At 37.4% G+C, this 25,802-nt stretch overlaps 1 protein-coding gene and 1 pseudogene across 2 annotated transcripts in view; one reads left to right on the forward strand and one right to left on the reverse strand.

The window, feature by feature from the left end:
- SBF2 (SET binding factor 2) overlaps window positions 1–25,802 on the forward strand; it is a 416,007-nt gene that overhangs the window by 55,973 nt on the left and 334,232 nt on the right. For both annotated transcript variants that reach the window (XM_024558744.3, XM_024558743.3), the window contains exon 2: window positions 1,433–1,518. In XM_024558744.3, coding sequence (XP_024414512.2) covers window positions 1,433–1,518 — 86 coding nt within the window. The remainder of the gene's footprint in view (window positions 1–1,432; window positions 1,519–25,802) is intronic.
- LOC112303257 (large ribosomal subunit protein uL6 pseudogene) lies at window positions 21,647–23,851 on the reverse strand (annotated as a pseudogene).

A 25,802-nucleotide genomic window follows, 5' to 3' on the forward strand; every position in this document is an offset into this window, starting at 1 on the left:
ATGGGCCATGTCTTTTCATTTGTGTATTTGCAGTACCTAGCAATTTTTTGAATTAGCTCTGCTTGGGATGTCAGAAGTGGTTATGCTTGAGGTGGATTTTATAAAATGAGTGCATGTGATAAATCATTTTTATTTTAGTTTACTCAATGAAATCCTTCATTCCCCTATATATGAGGAGTTGCTATACTGCAGCAATTGTTACTTTTAATTGAGAATGTTCTTATTTTGCCTTTTTCAAATGTGACCTCAGTTTTAGAACATAGTATTGAGTTTGTCAGTAAAATGAATTTGTTTCCATTTCTCTTTCAAAGGTTAAAATTTGTCCATGAAGTGATTGAACTCTAGGTGAGGGGCGAGGGGGAAGTTGAATTAATAGGGATGAGGGTGAGGGATTATAGTGGATTATTTTTTAAAATATTAACAGAGGGGGCGGAAAATACATATTAACAAATTTAATCAGGTGTTACGGGCTCCCTCAGATTGGATGTACATACAATCAGAATGTTGTTGCTTTCACTTCAGAGTAACCTGGGACACAATGTAGAATGTGCAAGCACATGAAACTCTTTACAAAGTATATAGCAAAAAGCAATTTAGATCTAACATATACTTTCCATACCCAAATTACTCACAGATTCCATCACCAATGTTCAAGTAAAAGTCAACCCATTCTTTAGTGTCACAGGATAATTTTATAACGACAGTGCCATGGACAAGTGGTTTTCAACCAGAGGCAGTTTTGCTCCCACCAGAGGATTTGGCAATGCCTGAAGATGTTTTTGATTGTTAACAACTTGGTGGTGGTGGTAGGTGCTACTGGCATTTGGTGGGTGGAGGCTAAGGATGCTATTGAACATCCTACAGTGCACAGGACAGGGGCGCCCCCCACCTCCCCCTAAACACACAACAAGAGTTATCTGGCCCAAAATGTCAGTAGTGCTGATGTTGAGAAACCCTGCCTGGGCAATGGTCAAGTTCCCAGGCCACTGTAAAAATCTTTATTTTACTCATAACAGAATTTATAACCCATAAGTGAAGCTTTGTGCTAACAGTATCATTTCACTTGTCAATTAAAAGTACTTTGTCTCCTTAGAAAAGTTCTTTTTAAAGTTTCAACTTGAGATACTGAGAAGATTGCTTTCCTAATTGGGAATGAAGGCAGATATTCCCATGGTATGGAGAGACTGTAGATTGCAGTGTTTCCGTCTGTTTTTCTTAGCTTTTCATATGCGTGACTCGAGCTTCTGTTGGATAGGGATTGCCTGCCATTTCAGTATTATGTTTAGAAGGTACATTCTTTTATGTCCTTTAAATCTTGAAAATATTTAATCAGTATATTAATTTATTCAACAAATATTCATTTAGAAATAAGTATTAATATAACGAGTATTCAGATTTTATAGTACCTCATTTACTTTGATTTTATTAATAGGGTCAGGAGCAGGTCTGGGGAAAATAATCCAGAGATTTCCACAGAAGGACTGGGATGATACACCTTTTCCACAGGGAATTGAATTGGTAAGTTTATGTTGTATTACTGTACTTTTATAATGATACTTTTCTTCTTATGTTACATTTATGATTATATTTATGATACAATTACTATTAAATAATTTGGTGATTTAACTGTGACATGTTACCAGAAGTAATCCCTCTCCTCCATCCCCCCAGTAAGGTAACCTTTGAATGTATTGATTCTAGAATGCCTGTTTTACTCTTCACGTGTAAACTTCTCTTATATTAAAGATGAAATTGATGATCTTTATATACTTGGAAGATGAAAAATTCCTTTGACTCTAGTCAAAATAGTAGCTTTAGTGATAGTGTGTCACTAAACAAATATTTATTATATTTTTTTCTGAAAATTTCCAGATTATTGCTTTGGTGACAACTAAACCAAAAAATACAAAAAAAGGGAAATGTTGGTTTAATGGTGACGAGTTATGTTGAGTTCACAAATCCATATTCTTTATTTTTAGCTATGGGATCTTCAGGTCGCTTTATAACAGTGCAATTCAACTGCTTTGTCCTTGTCAGCCGTTTTAAAGGAAGGTGGTGCTGCAGCGTGGTTCACGATGGCCACAGCGTGCTGCGTGGTGGGCCTGCACAATGAATGGGTGGATGAGGGACTGGAAGGTATCACTAAAGTCACGAGGTATTTCGTAATGGGGCTATGCGGTTTGGTTCTCAGACGTGCTGGGGTGTGTATGTGTGTGTGTGTATGCTGCCTGTGTGCGCGCACACACACAAACTTACGAGAAGTGTCCTTCAAAGCAGCCCTTGTTGAGAGGACATTTGGCGCAGTGTGCGGGTCCTGCAGGAGACTTCTGTTGAACTCCCAGCTGTACGGTTTGACTTTTTACAAGTGAACTTCTTTGAGCAGCAGAATCCTCATTTATGACATGTGGTTGATGACAGTACTAATCCCATAGGGTTTTTGTAAAGATAAAATGGTTTTAAAAATGCACATGAAATGCTTAGAACAACGTATTCCATGAAGTAAGTGCTCGTTAAGTGAGGTAGTTGGTTTATTATTACTGTTGTTCTTGCTGTTTGTTCAACATCTTGCAGTACCTGCCCTAGAAGAGGAATTGTTCATTCTCCTGTTAGCATGGACGAGAAATATCAATTGGGGTAAAACAGATGTTGAAAAGTGTGAACTTTTTCATTCTAGCTATTGACTGTCCATTTCTGCTTCACTGAGAACAGAAGATACATCACTGAATGCCTAATTTTGATTATTATAATCCCACTGTGTAAATAAGTCTGTATATTCTATAGACCCACATAAAGGGTAAATCTTGAATTTTGGCATTAAAAATGGGGAAAGAATGTGAGGATCTAAGGAAGAGTAACTTTTTGGAGAGCCTATTGTATTCCTTTTTTTTCCTCCCCTACATGCTGACAAATACGAGTTATTGGCCTTACTGTGTGTTTAACTTGGTACTCCTTTGTACTGTTAAAGTTTTTCAACTCTGTTTAAGTATTTAAAAAAATATTTTGGGCTCATTTAAAAAGTTTTATTTATTTTTAGAGAGAGAGGAAGGGAGGGAGAAAGAAAGGGAGAGAAATATCAGTGTGTGGTTGTCTCTCATGCACCCCCAACTGGGGATCTGGCCAGCAACCCAGGCATGTGCCCTAGACTGGGAATTGAACCGGCGACCATTTGGTTCGCAGGTCAGCACTCAATCCACTGATCCACACCAGCCAGGGCTTGTTTAAGTATCTTTTTAGTGATGTTACTGGAAGGGGAAGTTTTTGGTGCTGGAGACTGTTTTGAACTTTTTGTGAGTTCCTACCTTCTCTCACATCAAATTATAGAGGAAAATAAATTACAACACTTTGACAATTTGAACAGTGAACTACCTTTGTAAGTTTCAAGAACAACAGACATTATTGGGGCAGAGAGATACCATGATTTGGCACTAGTTATTTAGTTATCACTGACAAAGGATGAAAGTTTTGTGTTTTGAAAGTCAAGGGAATAGACAGTGTGGTACCTCTGTTTCTCCAGTAGTGAGCACTTATTGATTTCACTATTTAGTAAATGTTTTTTCTTTGTATGACAGACACTCCTGTGTTAAAGTGCTATCAATGTCTCTCCAATAACAAGTAGTCATGTGCTGCTGATTGGTGGAATGGAGATTTTTCTCCTGGATGATTTCTTGGCTGATTCTTACTTAGCAAAGCATTGCAAGGTTTTTTTGGGGGATAGATTATTATTTAGTAATAAAGGGTAATGGGGGCTAAATACATGGTGATGAAGATGATTTGACTTTAGCTGGTGGGCACACAATGCAATATACAGATTATGTACCATAGAAATAATAAACTTAAAACCTATATGATCTTATTAACCAATATCACCCCAATAAATAGCTGGATTACATTAGAAATATCTTTTTCTTTTTTCTATAATTGATAGCAATTCTTATCCTCTAATGTCTGCTGTGCTGTATACAAATTAACATCTGTCAAAGTCAGATGTTAAATTATTATGTTTCAATATTATATATTGAAAAATATAATAGAATCAATAACTATTACGTTTTTCATTGTGTATTTATTGCTTTGGGTGATGCTTCATGTATTAGAGACAAGACAGTGTTCTGCGTATGAACAGCAATAACTTGAGTAACTGTAAAATACCGAGTGATCTACAGTAACTTCTGTATCTTCAAGACCAGAGATAAGCCTAATAAAATCTTAGTTTAATTAGGGATGATCTGCTCAGTCCCTAAGTGGTTTGTTAATTCCAGGGTGGTAGTGACGCTTTTCTGATGATTTACAGGGAAAAAAATCTTACCCCTTCCAAGGTACTAGAACAACCTTTAGCATGTAACAATAACGTTAATATTTAACAGTTGTATAGGACTGATAGACTGTGATGAATTTACATAAATTAGCTGATACACAGAAGTATATCTAATTTACAGATTAGAAATTTAAGGGTCAGTGGATTTAAACAATTTCATTAGGGTCTAACAGCTAAGGTGCAGCAGAGCTAGGATTCAAAGCCAGGTCTTTTGACTCTTAAGTGTCAGCCAAGATCTGAGTATATTCTGAGAGTGATGCTTTAAGCTATGTTTAGCATTTGTGTTTTAGCGTAAATACAGGATCTGAAAACAGGGTTCTATGATTTGGAAGAACTGAGGTTTAGAAATGTTAAAAGAATGCCATGTTACTAGATGGAAACAAATTTATTTTATCTGAGGACAGATCTAGGTTCAGGGCATAACATTGTATTGAAATTATTTTCTATTCCCACCTTCCTCCCAGACAGCATACATTTGATATGTTTAAATTCTAAGTGAAAGGTAATTGTATTCAGCCTGAGGACTAAGCTTTACGACTTGTGGAAGAGGATTTTAGACATTCATTCCCAAATCCCAAATTTAATTTAGAGGATTCTGAATTTATTCTTTTAGTTTTTATGTAAAGAAATTGTCTTCTTTTTCTTTTCTTCTATTGGAAAGTGCTGAACTTTAATTTGGATGGATTTTAAAAATAAAAATATGAAAATAAGCTAAACCAAACATAATGACTACTTTCCCAATTCTGGGATATTTTTATCTTTTTCTTGTGTTTTTTAAGCATACAGGGAAACCATAGACAGTCATATAAATAAAATTTCAGTTAATTTTAGTGACAATATTCCAAAGAAAGTTTAAGAATTGTTTTTGCAGAGGCATTCTATGGCTAACAATCTATTTTGGATTATGGGAACAAATGTTTTTATTGGCTGGGTTTTGGACATCAGAAAAAGTATTGTTTTGGCATTAGCTTTTTAAAAAGATTTTTTTTTATATTATAATTCAGAAAATGTGCCCTATCTTTACTAAGGAATGTTTGCACTGGGACATTTTTAGTTCTATCTAGCTGTTTTTAAAAAACTCAAGTACTATGTCATAAAACGTTGTGATGAGGAAAAGATGAGTAAACATTTAGGTAGAGTTTCTAAACTTGAGGTTCTTATGAAATTAGTTTAGTTATTTAAATTATATAACAGTGATTTGACTCCCTTCAATATGAATCCAGTTTTCTGTAATTGTAGGTGTAGACCGAGGAGGAGAGGGGTAAAATTTTTTATTTAACATTCTGCAGTTATAACGCAGGAGAAGTAGTCTTACTATATTATAGGATGCAATTTGTGGGCAGAGAAGTTAGTATAAGTACCATGCAATGCTTTACTTCTTTAAGATGCTTTAGAATGCATTGAATACAGCAAATGGGGGGGCAGATGTCATTCTGACCTAGATACACATAATGTTTGGTCAGGGAGCTGAGTGTGGAAAACATGGAAGAGAATTTTCTCCTGTCTTTGTAGAGGAAAATACATGAAAGGAAGATGAGCAAGTCAGTGAATATAGTGGATAACAGAATTAAGGTTCACAAAGATTTTAAAAGGCTGGAGTTATAGGCCCTTTATCTAAGAAGATGAATTATAATAGGTAAAAACATTGGTTCTTGCATGTGAATATAATAAGCCAGCTCTGTAAGTAATCATTTAGAATAAAGATAGACAGGATAATTTGCCAGCTAGAGAGATTTGAGAAATACAAGAAGACAGCTAAAAATAAAAACACATAACCATAAAATATACCTAGGTAGAATCTGAACCCTCTGTGCTGAGGTAGCGCACTTAGTGATGAATTCAGCTTTAAAGATGATGTAAAAGACATGTAGAAGGACTCTTGATTTTGTATAGAGCTCAGGATGAAAAGATAAGAACTGCTATGATGTATGACGACATGACTTTTAAAATACAGGGTCCAGCAGGAGTGATGCCTGCTTGAGTGTGTCGGTAGGGGAATAATATGGGTATAATAATTCATAGTTTTAATTTGAACATTTCACCTAAAATGTCATATGGTGTGCCTGAGTGTGATATTGTTATGTTACAGAATTACATGCTTCTGATTTTGAAATAAAAGATTTTGTAATAAAAAAGGGGCATTATTTGTGCTGGACCCTGTATACCAAGGACTACAAAAAGGAATTTTTAAGTTATGTTCACAACAAAGCAAGTGGATATAACTGGGGTTTAAACTGGGAAGTGGTGGGTTCAACTCACATTTCTGTTTCCCACTTCCAGACAGTTGTCTCTTTGAAGTAATAAAACCACACGACATGTTGGAACCTGATGGAATCTAGAGGATACATCTGAGGCAGTAGATTCTCTTAACATCTGTGGGGTGGAGGATAGTCAGTCTTGGTGTTATTTTTCTCACATTGCTCCATGCTTACCAAAATGGTTTGTTCCCATACACTAGGCTTTTGAGAATTGTACGTAACTAGAATTGTTACTTACAATAATAACAATTCTAGTTACTTACAATTCTGCTTACTTTACTAATATATCAGTAGCCTCAGTTGTGCTACAGAATCTTTTACCTATCCAGTCTCCACGGTCTGCTACTTCATTATTACTCTCAGAACCACCTTAGACAAAGTTTTCTTGCCATGCTGGGGTTCTGCTATACCTGGTGCTTTGAGGCCATGGAGAACTTCCTGAGGAAGATGTAGGACTACTCAGGTCTAACCTTTTACAAAGTCATGTTGTTTGCAAATAGCCTTGCCCTTGTTAACACATGGAATATTGCTACTCATCTCTCATGTAAGAGTGAAAGGTAGTAAATTGGAAGACATGCATAAACAGACTGTTTTTGAACAAAATGACTTGTATGGTTACTTATACATATGCATGTATAAGGTTATTCCTGGCAGAAGGTTGGAAGCTACTAAATGTCTGTCAGTAGGAGAATGATTGATTAGTGGTCCCCATAGTTACTCATCAGAATATAATACAACTGTTAAAAGGTACAAGATAGAAGATGTACATATGGCTAACAAGCATATAAAAGATGCCAGCATCACTAATCATTAGGGAAATGTGGTTCAAAACCACAGTGAAATATCACTTTACACCTGTTATAATGGCTACTATTAAAAACAACAGAAAATAGCAAGTGTTGGCAAGGAAATGGAAACATTACAATCCTTGTACACTGCTGCTGGGAATGTGTAAACTGGTGAGGCTGTGGAGAATTATCTTGTGGTTCCTCAAAAAGTTGAAAATATAATTACTATATGGTCCAGCAATTTCACTTTTGGATACATACCCAAAAGAACTGAAAGGAGGTTCTCAAACAGGTATTTGTGCATACATACACAGCAGCATTAATTACAATAGCCCAAAAGTGGAAGCAACCCAAATATCCATTGACGGATTGGATAAACAAAATGTAGTATGGACATACAATGGAATATTACTTAGTCTTTAAAAAGAAGGAAATTCTGACATATGCTACAACATGGATAAACCTTGAGGACATTATGCTACGTGAAATAAGCCCATCATTAAAAGAAAAATACTGGGAGAACCAAGATGGCGGCGTAGGTGGACACACTGCGCCTCCTCACACAACCAGAACTGATGGAAAATCGAATGGCAAGGAAGTCTGACACCAAGTAGATAAAAAATAAACATTCATCCAGACCAGTAGGAGGGGCGGAGATGGGCAGCCAGGGCAGAGAGGACTCAAGTTGCCGTGGCAGGACTGAGACTGGCGGAGTGTGGGACAAACGGGGCAGGCAGTCTGACCACTAGCAGACCCTGCGGCCCCACACTCGCACACAGATAAACCAAGAGGGCTGGACTCAGAGTGGCGGAGAACAGGGCAGGCAGAGCGTGGGTAGCACACCGCGGCCCCACACTCGCGCACAGATAAACTAGGACGAACAGAGGGGAGCAAAGCTGTTTGCGTAACCCAGGGCTCCAGCTCCGGGAAATAAAGCCTCAAACCTCTGATTGAAAACGCCCGTGGGGGTTGAGGCGGCAGCAGGAGAGACTCCCAGCCTCACAGGAGAGGTCGTTGGAGAGACCCACAGGGGCCTAGAGTGTGCACAAGCCCACCCACTCGGGAACCAGCATCAGAGGGGCCCAATTTGACTGTGGGAAGCGGAGGGAGTGGCTGAAACCCGGTGGAGAGTGGAGGGGCGCCATTGCTCCCTCTTGGCCCCTCCCTCATGTATGGTGTCACAGCGCAGCAACCAGTGTTACCCCGCCCTGGTGAATACCTAAGGCTCCACCCCTTAAAGTAACAGATGCACCAAGACAAGAAAAAAAAATGGCCCTAATGACAGAACACTTCAAAGCTCTAGAAAAAATACAACTAAGCGAGGAAGAGATAGCCAACCTATCAGAAGCACAGTTCAAAACACTGGTTATTAAGACGCTCACAGAATTGGTTGAATTTGTTCGAAAACTAGATGAAAAAATGAAGCCTATGCCAAGAGAAACAAAGGAAAATGTACAGGGAACCAATAGTGATGCGAAGGAAACTGGGACTCAGATCAATGGTGTGGACCAAAAGGAAGAAAGAAACGTCCAACCAGAAAAGAATGAAGAAACAAGAATTCGGAAAAATAAGGAGAGGCTTAGGAACCTCCAGGACATCTTGAAACGTTCCAACATCTGAATTATAGGGGTGCCAGAAGGAGAAGAGGAAGAACAAAAAATTGAAAACTTATTTGAACAAATAATGAAGGAGAACTTCCCCAGTCTGGCAAAGGAAATAGACTTCCAGGAAGTCCAGGAAACTCAGAGAGTCCCAAAGAAGCTGGACCCAAGGAGGAACACACCAAGGCACATCATAATTACATTACCCAAGATTAAAAATAAGGAGAGAATCTTAGAAGCCACAAGAGAAAAGGACACAGTTACCTACAAAGGGGTTCCCATAAGACTGTCAGCTGATTTCTCCAAAGAGACCTTACAGGCAAGAAGGGGCTGGAAAGAAGTATTCCAATTCATGAAAGGCAAGGGCCTACATCCAAGATTACTGTATCCAGCAAAGCTATCATTTAGAATGGAAGGGAAGATAAAGTGCTTCTCAGGTAAGGTCAAGTTAAAGGAGTTCATCATCACCAAGCCCTTATTATATGAAATGTTAAAGGGAGTTACCTAAGAAAAAGAAGATAAAAAATATGAACAGTAAAAACGACAGCAAACTCACAGTTGTTAACAACCACACCTAAAACCAAAACAAAAGAAAACTAAGCAAACAACTAGAACAGAAACAACCACAGAAATGGAGATCACATGGAGGGTTATCAACAGGGGATTGGGAGGGTAGAGAGTGGGGAAAGGTACAGAGAATAAAGAGCATAAATGATAGGTGGAAAATAGACAGGGGGAGGGTAAGAATAGTGGAGGAAATGTAGAAGCCAAAGAACTTATAAGTATGACCCATGGACATGAACTATAGGGGGGGAATGTGGGAGGGAGGGGGTGGGCAGGATGGAGTTGAGTGAAGGGGCGGAAATAGGACAACTGTAATAGCATAATCAATAAATATATCAGAAATTTTTAAAAAGTTAATTTACTGGAAAAAAAGACAAATACTGCATGATTCCATTTAAGTGAAGTATCTAGAATAGTCAATTTCATAGAGACAGACAGTACTCAAATTTCTAGATACCCGCTGCTTGCCCGGAGGTCAGGGGATGGAGGAATGGGGATTGTTTAATGGGTATAGATTTTCAGTTTTGCAAGAGGAAAGAGTTCTGGAGATTGGTTGCAGAACAGTGCAAATGTATTTAACACTGCTGAACTGTACTTAAAAATGGTTAAGATGATATATGTTATGTATATTTTACTACTAGTAAAATTTAAAAAAAATTTTAAAGAAAAATATGAGCCCTGGCTGGTGTGGCTCAGTGGATTGAGAGCTGTCCTTCGAACCAAAGGATCATGGGTTCTATTTACCCAGTCAGGGCACATGCCTGGGTTGCAGGCCAGAACCCCAGTGGGGGGCACATGAGAGGCAACAACACATTGATGTTTCTCTCTCTCTTTTTCTCCCTCCCTTCCTCTCTCTAGAAATAAATATAATCTTAAAAAAAAAGAATGAGATAGAGCTTTATGCAATGGCATGAACAAATCTCTAAGACATATGGTATAGCAAATAGACAAAACAATTTGGGGAAGAAGAAACAAAATTGGAGGACTTGCAGCACCTAGTTTCAAGATCACGCTATAAATAAAGCTCAATATGCAAGACAGTGTGGCATTGCCTTAAGGGTAGACATGTAGGTCTGTGCAACAGTCTAAGAGCAAACCCACACATATTTGGTAAATTGATTTGCAATGGAGTTACTAAGGTAATTCAGTTGTGGAAAAGATAGGGTTTTCAATAAATGTTGCCAAAACAATGGAATATCCATTTTGAAAAAAATTAACCTTCACCTAACTTCACACCATACATTAAAATTAATCTGAAAAGGATCACAGAGTAAATGTGAAAGCTAAAATTGTCAAGGTTTTAAAAGAAAACTCAGGAGACCATCTTTGCAACCTCTAGTTAAGCAAAGACTTGAGATAGAATGCCAAAAGCATGACAATAAAAGTTCCCTGGAATACTTGAAAGCCTTTGAAAAGTACTGCATCACCATTCAAAAAAGGTGGGTTCTCAGATAGCAAGAAGTACCATTTTGTTTCATAGACTTCACTTGGCACTGCAGAATTTCTGGATGCTACCTGAGCCCTTGTTTTTTTGATATATTTACCTTTAGTGAGGAGGAGGACACTGGAAGAAATGAGGGGATGTGGGAGACCATCAGCAGTTCCCATAGGACACAGGTGGCAAACACAAGGCCCGCAGGCCAAATCCGGCCCTCCACCTTGTTTTATCTGGCCTGGTACTTTGTTTCTACCCGGCAGCGCCGAGTTCCTTGACCCTGGTTAAGGAGCAGGTACATTTATACAGTCCTAAAATTACATTCGGCCCTTTGAAGGCAACCTCGAGGCTGATGTGGCCCCTGGTGAAAATGGGTTTGACACCCCTGCCATAGATGCTCAGAGCAAAATTTTCTCATGTGTTACCTATTCTGCTGAGCCAGGTTTTTCTCCTCAAGTTAGAATTTTGGTTATATTCCAATCTGTGGGGTGACTTTGACAATGGAACTTCTTTATTAAAGTTTTAAAAAAATTATTCCTGTTTATTCTATTAAGGTTTTCCTAATTTTTCCCTCTCTACCCTCCTCCTCCCAGCCTACCCCCTGCACCCACAGTCATTCCCCACACTGTTGTCCATGTCCATGGGTCATTCATACATGTTCTTTGACTAATCCCTTCCTCTTCAGTTTTAATTGCTATAGATGGCAGCCAACTTTAGATATAAAAACATTATACGTGAAAGACTTCATGATACGGAAGAAAGAATACCGAACTTTGGGATTTTATTTATCTGTATCAGTATACGTTATATATACCTGTGTATAGGTATGTTGTTTGATTATAAAAGGCAACAGCTGTTTAAAGAGAGCATCAACTTTCTATGTTATACAAGGGGGGACCCAAAAAAGCCGGAATTATTTTTTGGAGGGCAGGCCCCTTGTACAGGCTTCCCCTCCTGTTAGATGAGTGTTCTAGGAACCATCTGTCTTGGTGCACCAGCTGGTGTTGTGAGAGGCTGTTTGGAATTTTTTTGAAGACTGTTTCAACACATTTGCCCATTTCATAACACACCTGCCCACACTGCACTGAGTGTTCAGCAGTTTTGGACCAAAAATGGCCTGACTCCCATGCCCTAACCTCCCTGTTCACCTGACCTCGTTCCAAGTGACTTTTTCTTTTTGTTTTCTTGGATGAAAAAAAGTCCTCAAAGGGAAACATTTTGCCGACGTGTAAGAGGTGAAACAAAAATGGTAGAAGCACTAAAAGGCATCAAAATCAACGACTTCAGAAACTGAGCAGTGGGAAGTCTTGATGGGTGTACTGCATCCAGTAGAGACTACTAAGGTGACTGAAGTTTAAACACGTAAGAATAAATACATAATTTTTATGAATAAATTCCGATTTTGGGGCCCCCCTCTTGTATAATCTATTTTCAAAGGTACATAAGTAGTGATACTTGGATACTCTCCGTTGCCCCCACACCCCAGTTCTTGGTCTAATTAAGTTCTTTGGTGATCCAGACATCCTATTTAGTGCATAAAATATGTTCGCGTCTTTTTGCTTGAGTTTGTATTGTGCTTTGAGTGTTCATGTGGAACTTTCCCAGTTATGGATATACTGTGCATTGTCATCTCCATATAACTTATAAATGCGTCAGTTTTAAAAAGTGAAGTATTTGGTGGCCTCTAGTGGTACTTATGTGTCTATAAAAAGTCGTAATACCACCAATATACAACATTTTAGGGAGATAGCATTACTAAGGTGGCAGTACCAATATGTATACCTAGTGAAGAAAAGTTTTTTAATGGTTGAGAGTTGAAGGCTTATTAATCAATTAAAAACTTACGAGTGATGTGGCTGTGTCTACTGTTTTGCAAATGTTATCACGAGACATCAGACTTTTAAGAAATTCATTGAGAGTATATGTATGTCTTAATTGGAAGTATTGCTGAGTAGCTTGTACCTATCCCAGCAAAGGTTTTCGCATTGCACTGAAATGTGTCTGTGAAGGGGGAGGGCGGGAATGGTTTCGGACATCCCCTTAAATATAATGCAAGATAAAAGTAGGATCAATTTTTTATAAATTAATGTTAAAGATAATAAATTCTTATTTACTAAAGTTTATTTCTTTGAACAGCTAATTTTTATTAGCTTAAATATACTTCAAGTTAAGCCAAGCATTATCCAGAATCTGAAGTATATGTGGAAATTTAGGAAGATTATTTCACAAGTTGGGAAAATTTGTGTAAATTCAAGATTTGGAAAGCTGAAAACTGACAGTTTTAGCTAAGTTAAATTTATTTTAAGTGCTGAATTAATCTCCATTCATGCTAAAAATTAGTTATTGAAATTTAGAGATTCAGTAACTTGCCCAAGGTTGTAAGCCTGCTTACTGTGGGCTGAGATGGTAATAAAACCCTGTTCCTTTGACTCTCTTCTAACGTTTTTCTAAAACTAGAATAAAATACTCTCTTCTTTGTGTTAGATGGGGCAAGTTGATTTTTAAAAAGGTTTTTTCTTCTGCTTTTGTAACAGTTAAAAAATTAACAGGACAAGTCTTATTCTAGTTCAGAAGGTTTAACTGACATTAGAAAGACACTAATAGAAATGTTTTAACACTGAAATCAGAAGGGTCTAATGACACAAATCTGTGGTAATGAAGGAGTTGGTGGCTTTTCTTTTTTCCAAACTAGGCCATCCAGTTAGCCCTGCACAGGGTCCACGTTCTCGGGTTCTGCATCCCTGATTCAACTGACGGTGGATGGAAAATATTTGATAAAGAATGTCATGTTGTTGCTGACGTGTACTGTGTAGTTAGGACTGCAATGGTTGTGTCTGTACGGAACACGTACACACTTTTTCTTCTCATCCCTATCCCCTAAACAGTACATATACCAACTGTTTACATAGCACTTTCATTGTGTTAGGTGTCTCATGTAATTCAGTATAGAAGAGGAGGTATGGAGGTTATATGCAAATGCTACACCATTTTATATAACAGACTTGAGCATCTGAGGATTTTGGTGTCCTTGGCAGTCCTGGAACCAATTCCCCAAGGATACGGAGGGATGACTGTATTTACAAGAAACACCTATAGTGCGTGTGTACTCCATAAAGGAAAGGCTTTGACTATGATAGCCATGGTGTTCTAATGAAAAAGTTGTAAGAGTGATGGATGTTAGTTTTTTGACTTAAACTAGCCAAGAATTACTTAGATGTGAGTTCTACATGACTATGATTATACTTATCTGTAATCAAATTGCACATTGAATGTACGACCTATTTGTATATGATATAATACTTCCAAAAATATTTATCTCTCTTACAAGGACAAAGAAAAGGGTAGAGAGATACAGAGCCACACATTTGCAGTCTATCATTAACGCAAGTTAGGTACAAGCATAACATCCTGTGTATTTCTAAATCAGTCCTGTAACTGAGCAGTTGCCTAACTGGTAGAGGACTTTTTAATTTGGGGCTTGTGAAGAAAGAAATGATTCTATGTACTTTTGATACCAGGGGCTTTTTCTCCTAATTATTTCTTAGCATACATAATATAGCATTTAAGGATTTATTTTAATGCGATGCATAGACTTGTTTTTTTTTTTAGATTACTGTAATTATATAGTTTCTAAATATAGAAATATATAAATAAGTTCAATTAATTCTTTAAGAACACTAATTTTTAGTGATTCTGTCTTGCTCATTTTTCTTTCTTTTTCCACCCCCTGCTTGGCAAAGATTTAGATGAAAAGACTGACTTGTAGTTTGTGATGCAGCCTCTAGTTATTGGCAGACATTTCTCTAAACGTCCTTCCTGTAATCTAGTATGATGCTCATTACAAATCTTCACTGGGGTAATGATTAAAGTTTTATGGAATCTTAGGGTTTGGAAGGGACCTTAAAGGTTCTTCGGTCAAATTCCACTCCCTCTTTTGATAATTAAATTAGTTTGTGTACAATACTCTTGCCAAGTGGTCATGTAGCTTTAGCCTACATTAAGTACTTACAGTGATTGATTCTTAAGTATTTTCTCAGTGCCTGTTAGGTACTGGACAATGTGTTGAGTGCCAGGAATACTGTGCTAAATAAGGCAGATGTTGGTTGTGCCCTCATGTTCAAGTCTAGTAGCTTTTTTATAGTGATGGTGGACTTCCTCTTGTATATATGTTCGTCATCATAGACTTACACACACCATCCTCACTGGTCTTGTTATTTTTCACAAGTCCATACGAACATTAACCTGACCTATTCAGGTTAATATTCCAGTTGTTACTGCACTTGGAAATACTATGCTTTTTCCCCCCCTCAAAAGCTTGTTTGCTAAATTTGTATTAAAATATATACACATTCATTTTTTTTAAACAGTAATGGTTCTACAATGTTTGGATTTGTCATTAACTTACAAATGTAGGACTCTTAACCTAATAAAATTGGGTTTTCTAGAACATACGTAGGGAAGAATATACAATCTTATCATCCTATTTAATTACAGTATGCTAAGGGTGAGATTCCAGACATAATCTAGTTGCAGTGACTAGGATAGGCTTCTGGTTCTATGCAATGCTGGATGTTACGCTGTGTCAGTGTATGTTTAGGATCTTAATTAAGTTGCCTTCTGCTTTTCAAAAAGAAACTCCAGCTCTGGCAAATCTTTGGACATTATTTCTGGCTAGCTTTGCAACAGATCATGTTGGAGACTGGAGACTAGTGCCAGCTAGTGCCAGTGGAGCCATGAGCTCCTGCTACCCCTCTCTGGCAGTCATTTTTAGAGGTGCTAGCTACAGTGCCAGAGGGTATGGAAACACTACAAGGCTCTGTACAATGTGAAGTTCACTCAGTTCATACCACACTAAACTAATGTCTGTGGCATGTTTCAAATACCAATAGTGATGTATTTTATAATCTCAGATCACCTTAGCCTTTTGGTTAAGGTAGCATCTCCTTAATGTGTGGAGTAAGAGAACATTAATGGACTAAAGTCATTCCAATTGTCAGTTACCAAGCAGCTAGAAGAGTCATTTCTTCCAGATTTAAAACAAAATAGGAGGACTTGAAGTATAAGTCAGAATCAACTATTCCTTCTTTCTGTCTCTCAAGATAGCACTTCCCACATCCTGGCACAGAGGGAGGTGGGAATCAAGGGATCCATATGAGAGACCTCGAGAGTAGTTCCAGGACTTTGGATGACTGGTCTGGAGAAGATTAGAACTGGTGGATGCTGAAGGGAAGTACTCTGTGGGAGCTGACTGTAGAGTTGCACCACTTGGCTGGTCCATCGTGTTGAGATACTGAGACCATTGACAGTCTTGTGATTTACCATGGTATACTGTGTAAATAACACCTATATTTCAGGAAATGAAAAAAGTTCGAGAATACTGTGATTTATCTTATGTTGCGGACTGTTTTTAAGCCTCTTTGGCTCTATTTCTGTTTGGTTCTCCCTTTTTGGAAAAGTCCTTTTAAGGTTTCTAAGCTGTCTCACTGATACTTGTTGGAACCAAAATGGACTAAAGGAAGCAGTGTGTTCTGTTGAGGGTCATATAAGTTATGATTCTGGTCATTGAAGTGAGAACACCCTACCCTCAGGTGTAATTTAAGGGTTAAAAATTCACTTTCCTGTAGGTTTTATTTCTGGCACTAAAACTTTAAAGTGTTTGTATGTCATTTGAATAGGGAATGTGATTGATAAATTTTTAGTTTAAAGTTTTGCTTGTCTAATTTGTGATTGGTAAATATCTGGAAGGGAAAGTTAGTACATAGGCTAGAATGATGGACTAAAATTAAGGAGAAATTTTATGGGGAAATGTAAAATATTTTATTGTAATTATGTTCCATAAAACTGGTACAAGAGACCATGTGAAAAAGCTGTTTTATTAATAAGGTTGGCGTGAGTTATTGCCTTCTTGAAAAGGTGACGCAATTTTTGTCTGTGGAATTTCAGGATGGTGACAATAGGAGTGGAAATGGAGGATTTAATTGACAGGGTTTGGTTGTGTGACTAATTGGATATAGAATGCACTGCAGGGCTGAAAGTCATCTCACAGATTTAAATTTGGGTGACTGGGAGAGTAGCAGTACCTTGACAGGGTAGTGCGAAAGAAGTAATTTCAGCTCTGTTCAGTTTGACTCTCAAATGACTTAAGGTGTAAAGACATTTTGGTAAAGCTAGAAAGACATTTTGGTAAAGTGATTAAGAGCATGGACTCCAGAACCAGACTGCTTGAGTTTTAATTCTTGCTTAGTAACCCTGTGTCCTTGGGCAAGTTATATAAAGGCTCTCTGCTTTTTTTCATCCATCTAGTAAATAAAAATATTATAAGAATCAAATGAATTAATACACATAAAGTGCTATGTACCTGATACATAGTAATTATGATGTGTTTGTTACTATTGTCACTATTAGGATATGCTTTCTTTGATTTCGGTATAAAATTTAGTAACACAAAAAGGATTTCTTTCATTTGGAGCTATCCCAGGACATTTCATTCTCTTTTGTCCCCCCGTCCTCTATATCTTCTCAAATTTGTAGAACCAAGGTATAGAGAATTTGTTGTGCAGTTTTAATTATCAAATTATGTTAGTCTTATTGTTTATTTTAGAGAAGTGGGAAATGAAAAAGGTCTTTGAAAATGTTTTATTACTATAATATAATTAAAATTTTTAATTTCTTTTTTAATAACTTATTTTTAATTTATTTTCCAATTGACATACAACATTAGTTTCGGATGTACAACACAGTAATTATACATTTATGTACCTTATGAAGTGATCAACCCCTAAGTCTGGTATCCATCTGATACTATGTAGTTATTACAACACTATTGACTTTGTTCCCTATGTTGTACTTTCCATCCCTGTGACTATTTTTATAACTGGCAATTTATACTTTTTAATTTCTTTCATCTTTTCACCCATCTTCTGAACTCCTCTCCCATGTGGTGACCATCAGTTTGTTCTATGATTTTTTTTCTGTTTTGTTTGTCCATTTATTTAGTTTTTAGATTACACATGTAAGTGAAATAATATCGTATTTGTCTTTCTCTGTCTGATTTATTTCACTTAGTGTAATACTCACTAGGTTCATCAAAGTTGTTGCAAATGGCAAGGTTTCTTTCTCTTATGACTGAGTGACACCTCATTGTGGTTTTAATTTGCATTTCTCATGATTAGTGATGTTGAGCTTCTCTTTTTTTTTAAATAAAGATTTTATTTATTTATTTTTAGAGAGGAAGGGAGTGAGAGAGAGAAACATCAGCGCGTGATTGCCTCTCGTGCACCCCCTACTGGGGACCTGGCCTGCAACCCAGGCATGTGCCTGACTAGGAATTGAACTGGCAACCCTTTGGTTTGCAGGTGGTGCTCAATCCACTGAGCCACACCAGCCAGGGCTGAACTTCTTTTCTGATGTCTTTTGGCTATCTGTATGTCTTTTTTGGTGAAATGTCTATTCAGATCTTCTCATTTTTTAATCATAATGGTTTTTTGCTGTTAGGTTGTTGAATTTCTTATATGCAGGTTGGGGCAAAATAAGTTTACGATTGTAAACAGTTGTGAAACTCAGACTTTATTCTGGTATTTTTAGTTATTGTATTATTTTCCATGTGAACAACTATAAACCTACTTTTGCCCAACCCTGTATTTTGGATATTAACGCCTTTTCAGTTGTATCATTGAAAAATATGTTCTCCCATTCAGTAGGTTTTTTGTTTTGTTGATGGTTTTCTTTGCTTTGTAAAAACTTTAGTTTTAGACCCATTTATTTTTTCTTTTTTGTCCTACCTGAGGATCTTTTTGAGTCTCTTAAAATGCCATAATGAAAATCTTTATTTCTTACTTTTGTCATCCTCATCTGGACACTGTGTTGTAGCTCAATTACATTCAAAGCTCTGATGTCAGATTTTATTTTTCTACTAGACCTCACTCTATGACATTAGCTTTGTCCTCCAATGAATTTAGCTGGTTGTTTGGATTCTCCTCACAGTTTTGATCACATCTACCCTCATATACTTTCTGGTGTTCTCATGTAACCTGTAGGAATGCTTTCTCACAGGAACTAAAAGAACCCTAAAGGCCTGTCTGGAAAGACTGTTTTTCAGAAATTACAGATGAAAGGGACAGTGGGAGGAAAGCTTTTAGACTGGAGGAAGCCCCATACATAAACAGGACTGTCCCTAGCTATTCTTGGGTCTTTGGATATCATATAGTCTTGGATTTCCTTCTCTCTGATTTCCCTCTACACATCACAGTTTAAACAAGCTATACATACCCATTTTTGTCCATTTCTTGTAAATTTAAGGAGCCTCTCTGTTTAACTGCATGCCAGATAAGTGTTTAGAATTTGGAGAAGGCCAGACAATTGGGTACTGATAATTTAACTCCAACACTTGTGGTGATTTTATTTATTTAAAAAGGTATATTTTAATATATCAAATATGTTGTTCTCAGCTGCTTTGTCATATCCTTTATTGGATGGAAGAGAAAGCAATGCCATTTCTGTTCCGTTGCAAGGAAGAGACTTGCTCAGGTAGCTTTAAACCCTGAATTTTTCTTTCAAGCAACTCTGTTTTCAGTGTTCAGTATTAGAGTGTTTCTTTTTACTCTGAGCTATGCATGTTATTGTGAATTGTATTCTTCCATTGTCCCTAAAAACAGAGTTTTAATTTAGTTCCATTAATTATCATCATCTTAGGCTGGAATGTACTTTTCTTCCCTATAAAATAAAAAAAGTCCAGAGGTAGATGATTGGTACTAGTATAACATTTTTTTGATTTTTTTAAAGATTTAAAAACTAACTTTGTAGTCCCCCATTTATGGGTTGTCATCCTTATTTTCATGTTTTTATTCTAGGCAGAAAGAAGGGAAAAGGAGGAGAGGAATAAAAAGGTGATTGAGTCTTCCTCCTTTTGAAAAGAGCTTTCCCACCTCTTCAGTAAATGGTGTTGGAAAATTGCAAAGGCACATGTAAAGGAATGAAATTAGACTGTTGTCTGACACCATACACAAAAATTAACTCAAAATGGATTAAAGACTTGAATATAAGACCTGAAAGAATAAAATACATAGAAGAAAACATAGGTACTAAACTTAGGGACCTTCGTCTCAGAGGGGTTTTTGTGAGCTTGATTCCAAAGGCCAGAGAAACAAAAGCAAAAATAAATGAATGGGGCTACATTTAATTAAGGAGCTTCTGCACAGCAAAAGAAAGTATCAACGAAACAAAAAGGCACCCAACAAATGGGAAAAGGTATTTGTAAACAATACTTCCATTAAGGCAGGGGTCCAGGAACCTCCTCATGCAAAGCAAAGGTCACCTGAGCTATGCCTCCTGTCCTTCCCAGCTTCCCTCTACCCCCAAGTCTTCAGTGAAATTGGTCCATGTGCCAAAAAGGTTGGGGACCACTGCATTAAGGGGCTAATATCCAAAATATATTGAGAACTCATGCTACTTAACAACAAAATAACAAACAATCGGATTACGAAATGGACAGAGGACCTGAACAGATGCTCTTTCCCAGAAGACATACATATGGCCAACAGATACATGAAAAGATTCTCACCTTCCATAGCTATAAGGGAATACAAATGAAGACCAGGAGAGACCACCTTATACCTGCTAAAATGGCTATTATCAATAAGAAAAGGTGGAGAAAAGGGAACCCTTGTACGCTGCTGGTGGGAATGCAGTTTGGTGCAGCCTTCATGGAAAACAGTGTGGAGGTTCCTCAGAAAATGAAGGATAGAGCTACCAGCAGTTCTCTTCTGGGTATCTACCTGAAAAATTTAAAAAAATACTTATTCGTAAAGGTATGTGTACCCTTTCTTTCTTTGCAGCATTATTCACAATAGCCAAGATGTGGAAACAACCCAGTGTCATTCCTTGGATAACAGGTCAAAGAAGTGGTATGTGTACAGGGTGGGGCGAAAGTAGGTTTACAGTTGTCCGTATGGAAAGTAACACAGCAATTAATGAATAATAATATAAGAATAAACTCTGTTTTGCATATTCACAACTGTAACCCTACTTTTGCCCCACCCCGTGTACTGTGGAATAGTCCTCAGCCATAGGAAGATGACATATTGCCGTTTGCAACAACATGGATGATCTTGAGTATCATGCTAATCGAAATTAGTGAGACAGAAAAGGACAAGAACCATATGATTTCACTCATATGTGGTATATAAAACAAAAAGCAACAAACAAACAAACTCTAGACACAGATAATAGTATGGTGGTTACTAGAGGGGACAAGGGGTGGGGGGAAGAGAGTAAGAGGGTCAAATACATGACGATGGAAGGAGAGTAGACGTGGGTGGTGAGCACACAGTGGAATGTACACATGATGTATTACAAGGTTGTACTCCTGAAGCTTAGATAATACCACTAACCAATTTTACCCCAATAAATTTAAATAGAAAATATTAAAAAAGAGCTTTCTCAGAAGTGCTCCTAGTGAATTCCATTTGTATCTCTTTGGCCAGAACTAGTACATAACTATACCTGATAGAAGAGAGAAAAAATTGGTGGACTTTGTTCATTTTTGAGCTGGGCATATTACCATCTCCAGTAGTCTCCTAGTTGGGGAAAACAGGGAAAATAGGCATTGGGTGGGTGGCCAGGAGTCTCTGCTACACCCTCCAGTATAGAAAGTCCTGAGAAGGCAGCCATCAGTTAGTCATCCCAGGACTTACCATTGAGGCCAGGAAGTTAGGATTGGTTTCTCTTGAAGCTCTTGGCTTTGCAAGTCGTGAAGAACTGCTGCAGCTTGTTTTTTCAGGAGGGGTAGTGTAACGGGCAAGCACCATGAGGCTTCATGCCATGTTCATGAGTAGAGTTATTTAGCGTGTTGTGGAAAGAATGCATAACCCTGGATATGCCTGTGTCTGTGGCGGCCAGAAACAAAGATTGAAAATTGCTGTCTTCAAGTAACCTAATCTCATTTCTAATTCAGAATCTTTTACCTTTTCAAACATGGTGATGTCTTTCATTGTATGTTCTATCTCAAATATATTTCTTAACTTTACGGATAAGTCTCTAATGTTTATTTAGTAGCTTCCAGTATTTAGTCAATATTTGCCTTCTCTTCTCTTCTAAAGTATCATGAAAGAAGAAACCTTTTATTCTTTTTTTTTCTCATTCTTGTATTCCCAGTGTGTGGCATATATGAGGTAGTCAATAAATATTTGGTGAATAAATGGTTGACTGAAGAAGGAACAAGAATGGTGGTTTCATTTTGAATACTCCCAGACTGGGAATCTACAATTTTATGAATTCATCTTACCAACTTTTATACATGTCTGGTGAGGCAATATAATAGAACAGAAATAATACAACTTTGGAGCTATTTAAACAACTTTTTTTTGATCTCCAACTATGTGTTAGGTACTACGTTACGTGCTGGGTTAGATAAGAGGAAACACTAGGAAAACAAGTGTTTTATATCAAGGAAAGAGGGAAACAGATTTCTTCACTTCAGTTATTGAACTTACTGTGGTAAGTGCTGTATGTGTACACTAGATTCTAAAGGTGCATATGGAAGGGTATTTAACCTAGATTGGAATGGTGGGTTTGGAGAGAGCAGGGTTGTGGTCCAAAAAGACTTTCCAGAAGAGACAGTGCCTGTGAGTGGTTTTGAAGGACGGGTAAGAATTAGCAGGTGAGGGTGAATGGGGAGTGCATTCTAGCTATAGATAGCTTCTTGTGCAGAGGTACACACGTGAGAGGTTACGAGGGATATGGGGAGTAGCAGGAACCAATTAATGAAGGGCTTAGACTTTATCCAGGATATCATGAAACATATTTTCAGAACAGCCTTTTTTCTCTCTGGTGAAAAGGGAAACATATTTTTAACTTTTAGAAGATCTCAGAAATACAAAAAAGTATATAAAGAATATGGTTACTTGTAATCTTTTTAACCAGAGGTAACCACTATCAACATTTTGGTTTAATTGCTGTCATAATTCCTCAGTTTCTCTCTCTTCTCTCTTTCTTTCCTCCATTTCCTTTTTTCTTCTCTCTTTCCTCTTTTTTCTCTTCTCTGGCAAGATCTCCCCCCGCCCCAATCAATATACAGCTTTTACTGCATCTTTAAAAATATCACAAGTAAGTGTGAGGAATCATCTGGCACCTATGTTTCTGTAGCTGGACACCTTAGATCTTATTCACAGCCTGCTGAACTGTTCCTTTTTCAGAAACATAGATACCATCCCTGAATTATCTGATACCCTTGTTTTTAACTGTTGTAGCTTGCTGAATCAAAGCAGCTGAATTTGGTACAGGTTCATTTCATTCAAGAATTAACTCATCTTTCTGGGCTTGAGATACTGAGCAAGCAACGTCTGGCCTCATCTGGACCCTGTGAAGGTATTTTTTGCCCAGCATATTTCTGATTTCAAGAAGACAAGCATTCTCCTGAATGACGACGTCGCTGGGGAAGGAGATGCACACAGACCTCATCTTGTGCCGGAAGCCCAGTGTTCCCCCTTGATCTTGTTGTGTGTGACTGCAGATGGTGTGAACCGTGGCCAGCTCCGTCCTGTTTCCCCTCCATTTGTCAACCCAGAGCCTCTTCTTTTTCTTTCTTAGGGGACAGAGTCCTATGTTGACGAGATTGAAGTCCCTTCACAGGGTACTTTTGGGGCCCTTCACAGTAACTCTGTGTCCCTTTAGAGTGATATTGACATTTTCTGGAATGTCGACGGTCTGATTGCTAAGGACGGTCTTCATTCCCACAGTAGATGAGGCAAAGCCTGGCAAGATCTTACTGACCCTTACGGCATGAGCTTTAAAGATTCACTGAAAAAAGAAGTTAGGGTATGGAAAGAGGCCATGTTTTTGTTTTGGAGTCATTTTCTGAAATAAATATTACAGGAGGAAGCACAGTTTTGAGGATGGAGAATTTGAATTTGTTATTAGGTATGCTTTTTAAAAAAAATTTCACAGACATATCAATTAGGATGTGTCAAATTCTATTCAAGAGCTTTCCATAATTACATAGGTATTTACATCTCATTATAACCTTACAAGGTCTACTTTATAACAAAAGGAATTTGAGTTACAAAGATGTCAAATAATTTTTCCAAGGTCTATGTGGCTGCTAACTGGTAGAACCTAGCATCTAGGCTCTGGATCTAAATGATGGCAGTCTGACTCCAGTGTACAGGCTCTTTACGCTATGCTACTTCTCTGGTTGAGGCCAAAATGTATGTGAACCAGTCAAGTAAATACATTCAGCTGGTGGTTATATGTTTGAAATCCAGGGACAGCTCAGACTTGGGGGATATCCATTCGGAAGTCATCACACAGGAGGAAATTAAAGTCATGCCTGTTAATGTTTCCAATATCTAGTCATGCCTTCTGTGATGATAATGAGCATGCCTTGTTACTTGGTTGCTTTTCTCTGGGAATCTCTACTTTGATAGTCTTCCTTTTAAAACTAACAGTACTTTATATAACTAGATGTAGAGGTTGCAGTGCAAAGAAAATAACTGTATTTCCCCCCTTTGAGATAAATATTACTTCTATTAGTGCAACTAAACTTGCATTATTAATTTTTTTCCTTCCTTAAAACAACCATACTGCGTTGCTGAAAACATATATTGACTTTTAGTCACTATTCCACACCTGCTGTCCTTTGGATTTTGTTTACATGAAAGTTTACCAAGATATATTTTCAACTTATATAATGATTTTAAATAAAATAATTTATGGTACCTGTAATTTATTTGAAGTTCATAATTCTCTTCTACCTAGACATTTTACTTTTACTTGTCATAGGAAAGGAGTCCAAGGGCAAAGGGAATTGTCGGAAAGAACTGAGAATATACATAAAATTTCCCCAGTGTTCCTACTTTAGAATGCGAGCCATGGAATTGGCTTACACACCTCCGAGAGAGTCTTATGTGAAAACAGTAGAATCAAAGCAGATGTGAGCCGGTCATTCAGATAAGTTTTGTTTACGAGTAGCAGCTGATCAGGTCATATCAAAGAATTTGGGTTTTTGCTTTTTAAAATTTGTTGTTTATCTTTAGAAAAGGAGCACAGGGTGTGGTTGTGGTTGATTGGTCAGTTACATTTACCCCACAAGAACCTGCATTTATTTGTGGTAAAATTTAGACATGCTAAATCTAAAAATATTTAGATAAAGGAATATTTAGATATAAGGAAATGTTGTGTTTTTATGACAAAAAACTTTTTAACACTAGGAAAGCCTGCTTTCCAATCTTTTTAGTTTAGTTTATTATTAAGGCCTTGGCAATTGGAAGACTGAATTCTGTATAGAAATGGGCTTTCTCTACCCAACTGTGACATTCAGTTATATTCAGTAAAGCAAGTGATCTGCTAGCTTGACAAGTTGGATTGTTTTAAAGATACAGACAGTTTAAAGTGCTTGGCAGTTTTTCCCATTTGTAACTGTTCTTGTAATGTGGAAACAGCAGTAGACAGGGAGGAATAAAATTATGAGAACAGTTAAAAAGTTATTCAATTTTAGAATAAAATGGAGAGTTGAACCTTTTAGGTAGTTTAGACGGAATATGATTATTTGCAAGATATTCTTTCAACTGTTTTACCATAACTTAAAACTAAAGTTTGAATTATGTGAATGGGAGTTGTTCTCACAGTCAGGAAAATAAGTTCTGTGCAGTAACAACAGTTTGAATAGCACTTTACTGTTTCCAAGGCCCTTTCAGGTGTGTTGCTTCTTGGAGGAGAGACATTGTAGTATACATTGTAGCTGTCAATGTATACATGGAATCTTGTCATTCTACCTAACCAGTGGGAGGAGAAGGATGCAAGAGAAGGGGCTAAGTGAGCGAAGAACTGCCAACAGATTTTTTTGGT

Source organism: Desmodus rotundus, chromosome 5 (genome assembly GCF_022682495.2).
Source record: "Desmodus rotundus isolate HL8 chromosome 5, HLdesRot8A.1, whole genome shotgun sequence".
Classification (NCBI taxonomy): Eukaryota; Metazoa; Chordata; class Mammalia; order Chiroptera; family Phyllostomidae; genus Desmodus; species Desmodus rotundus.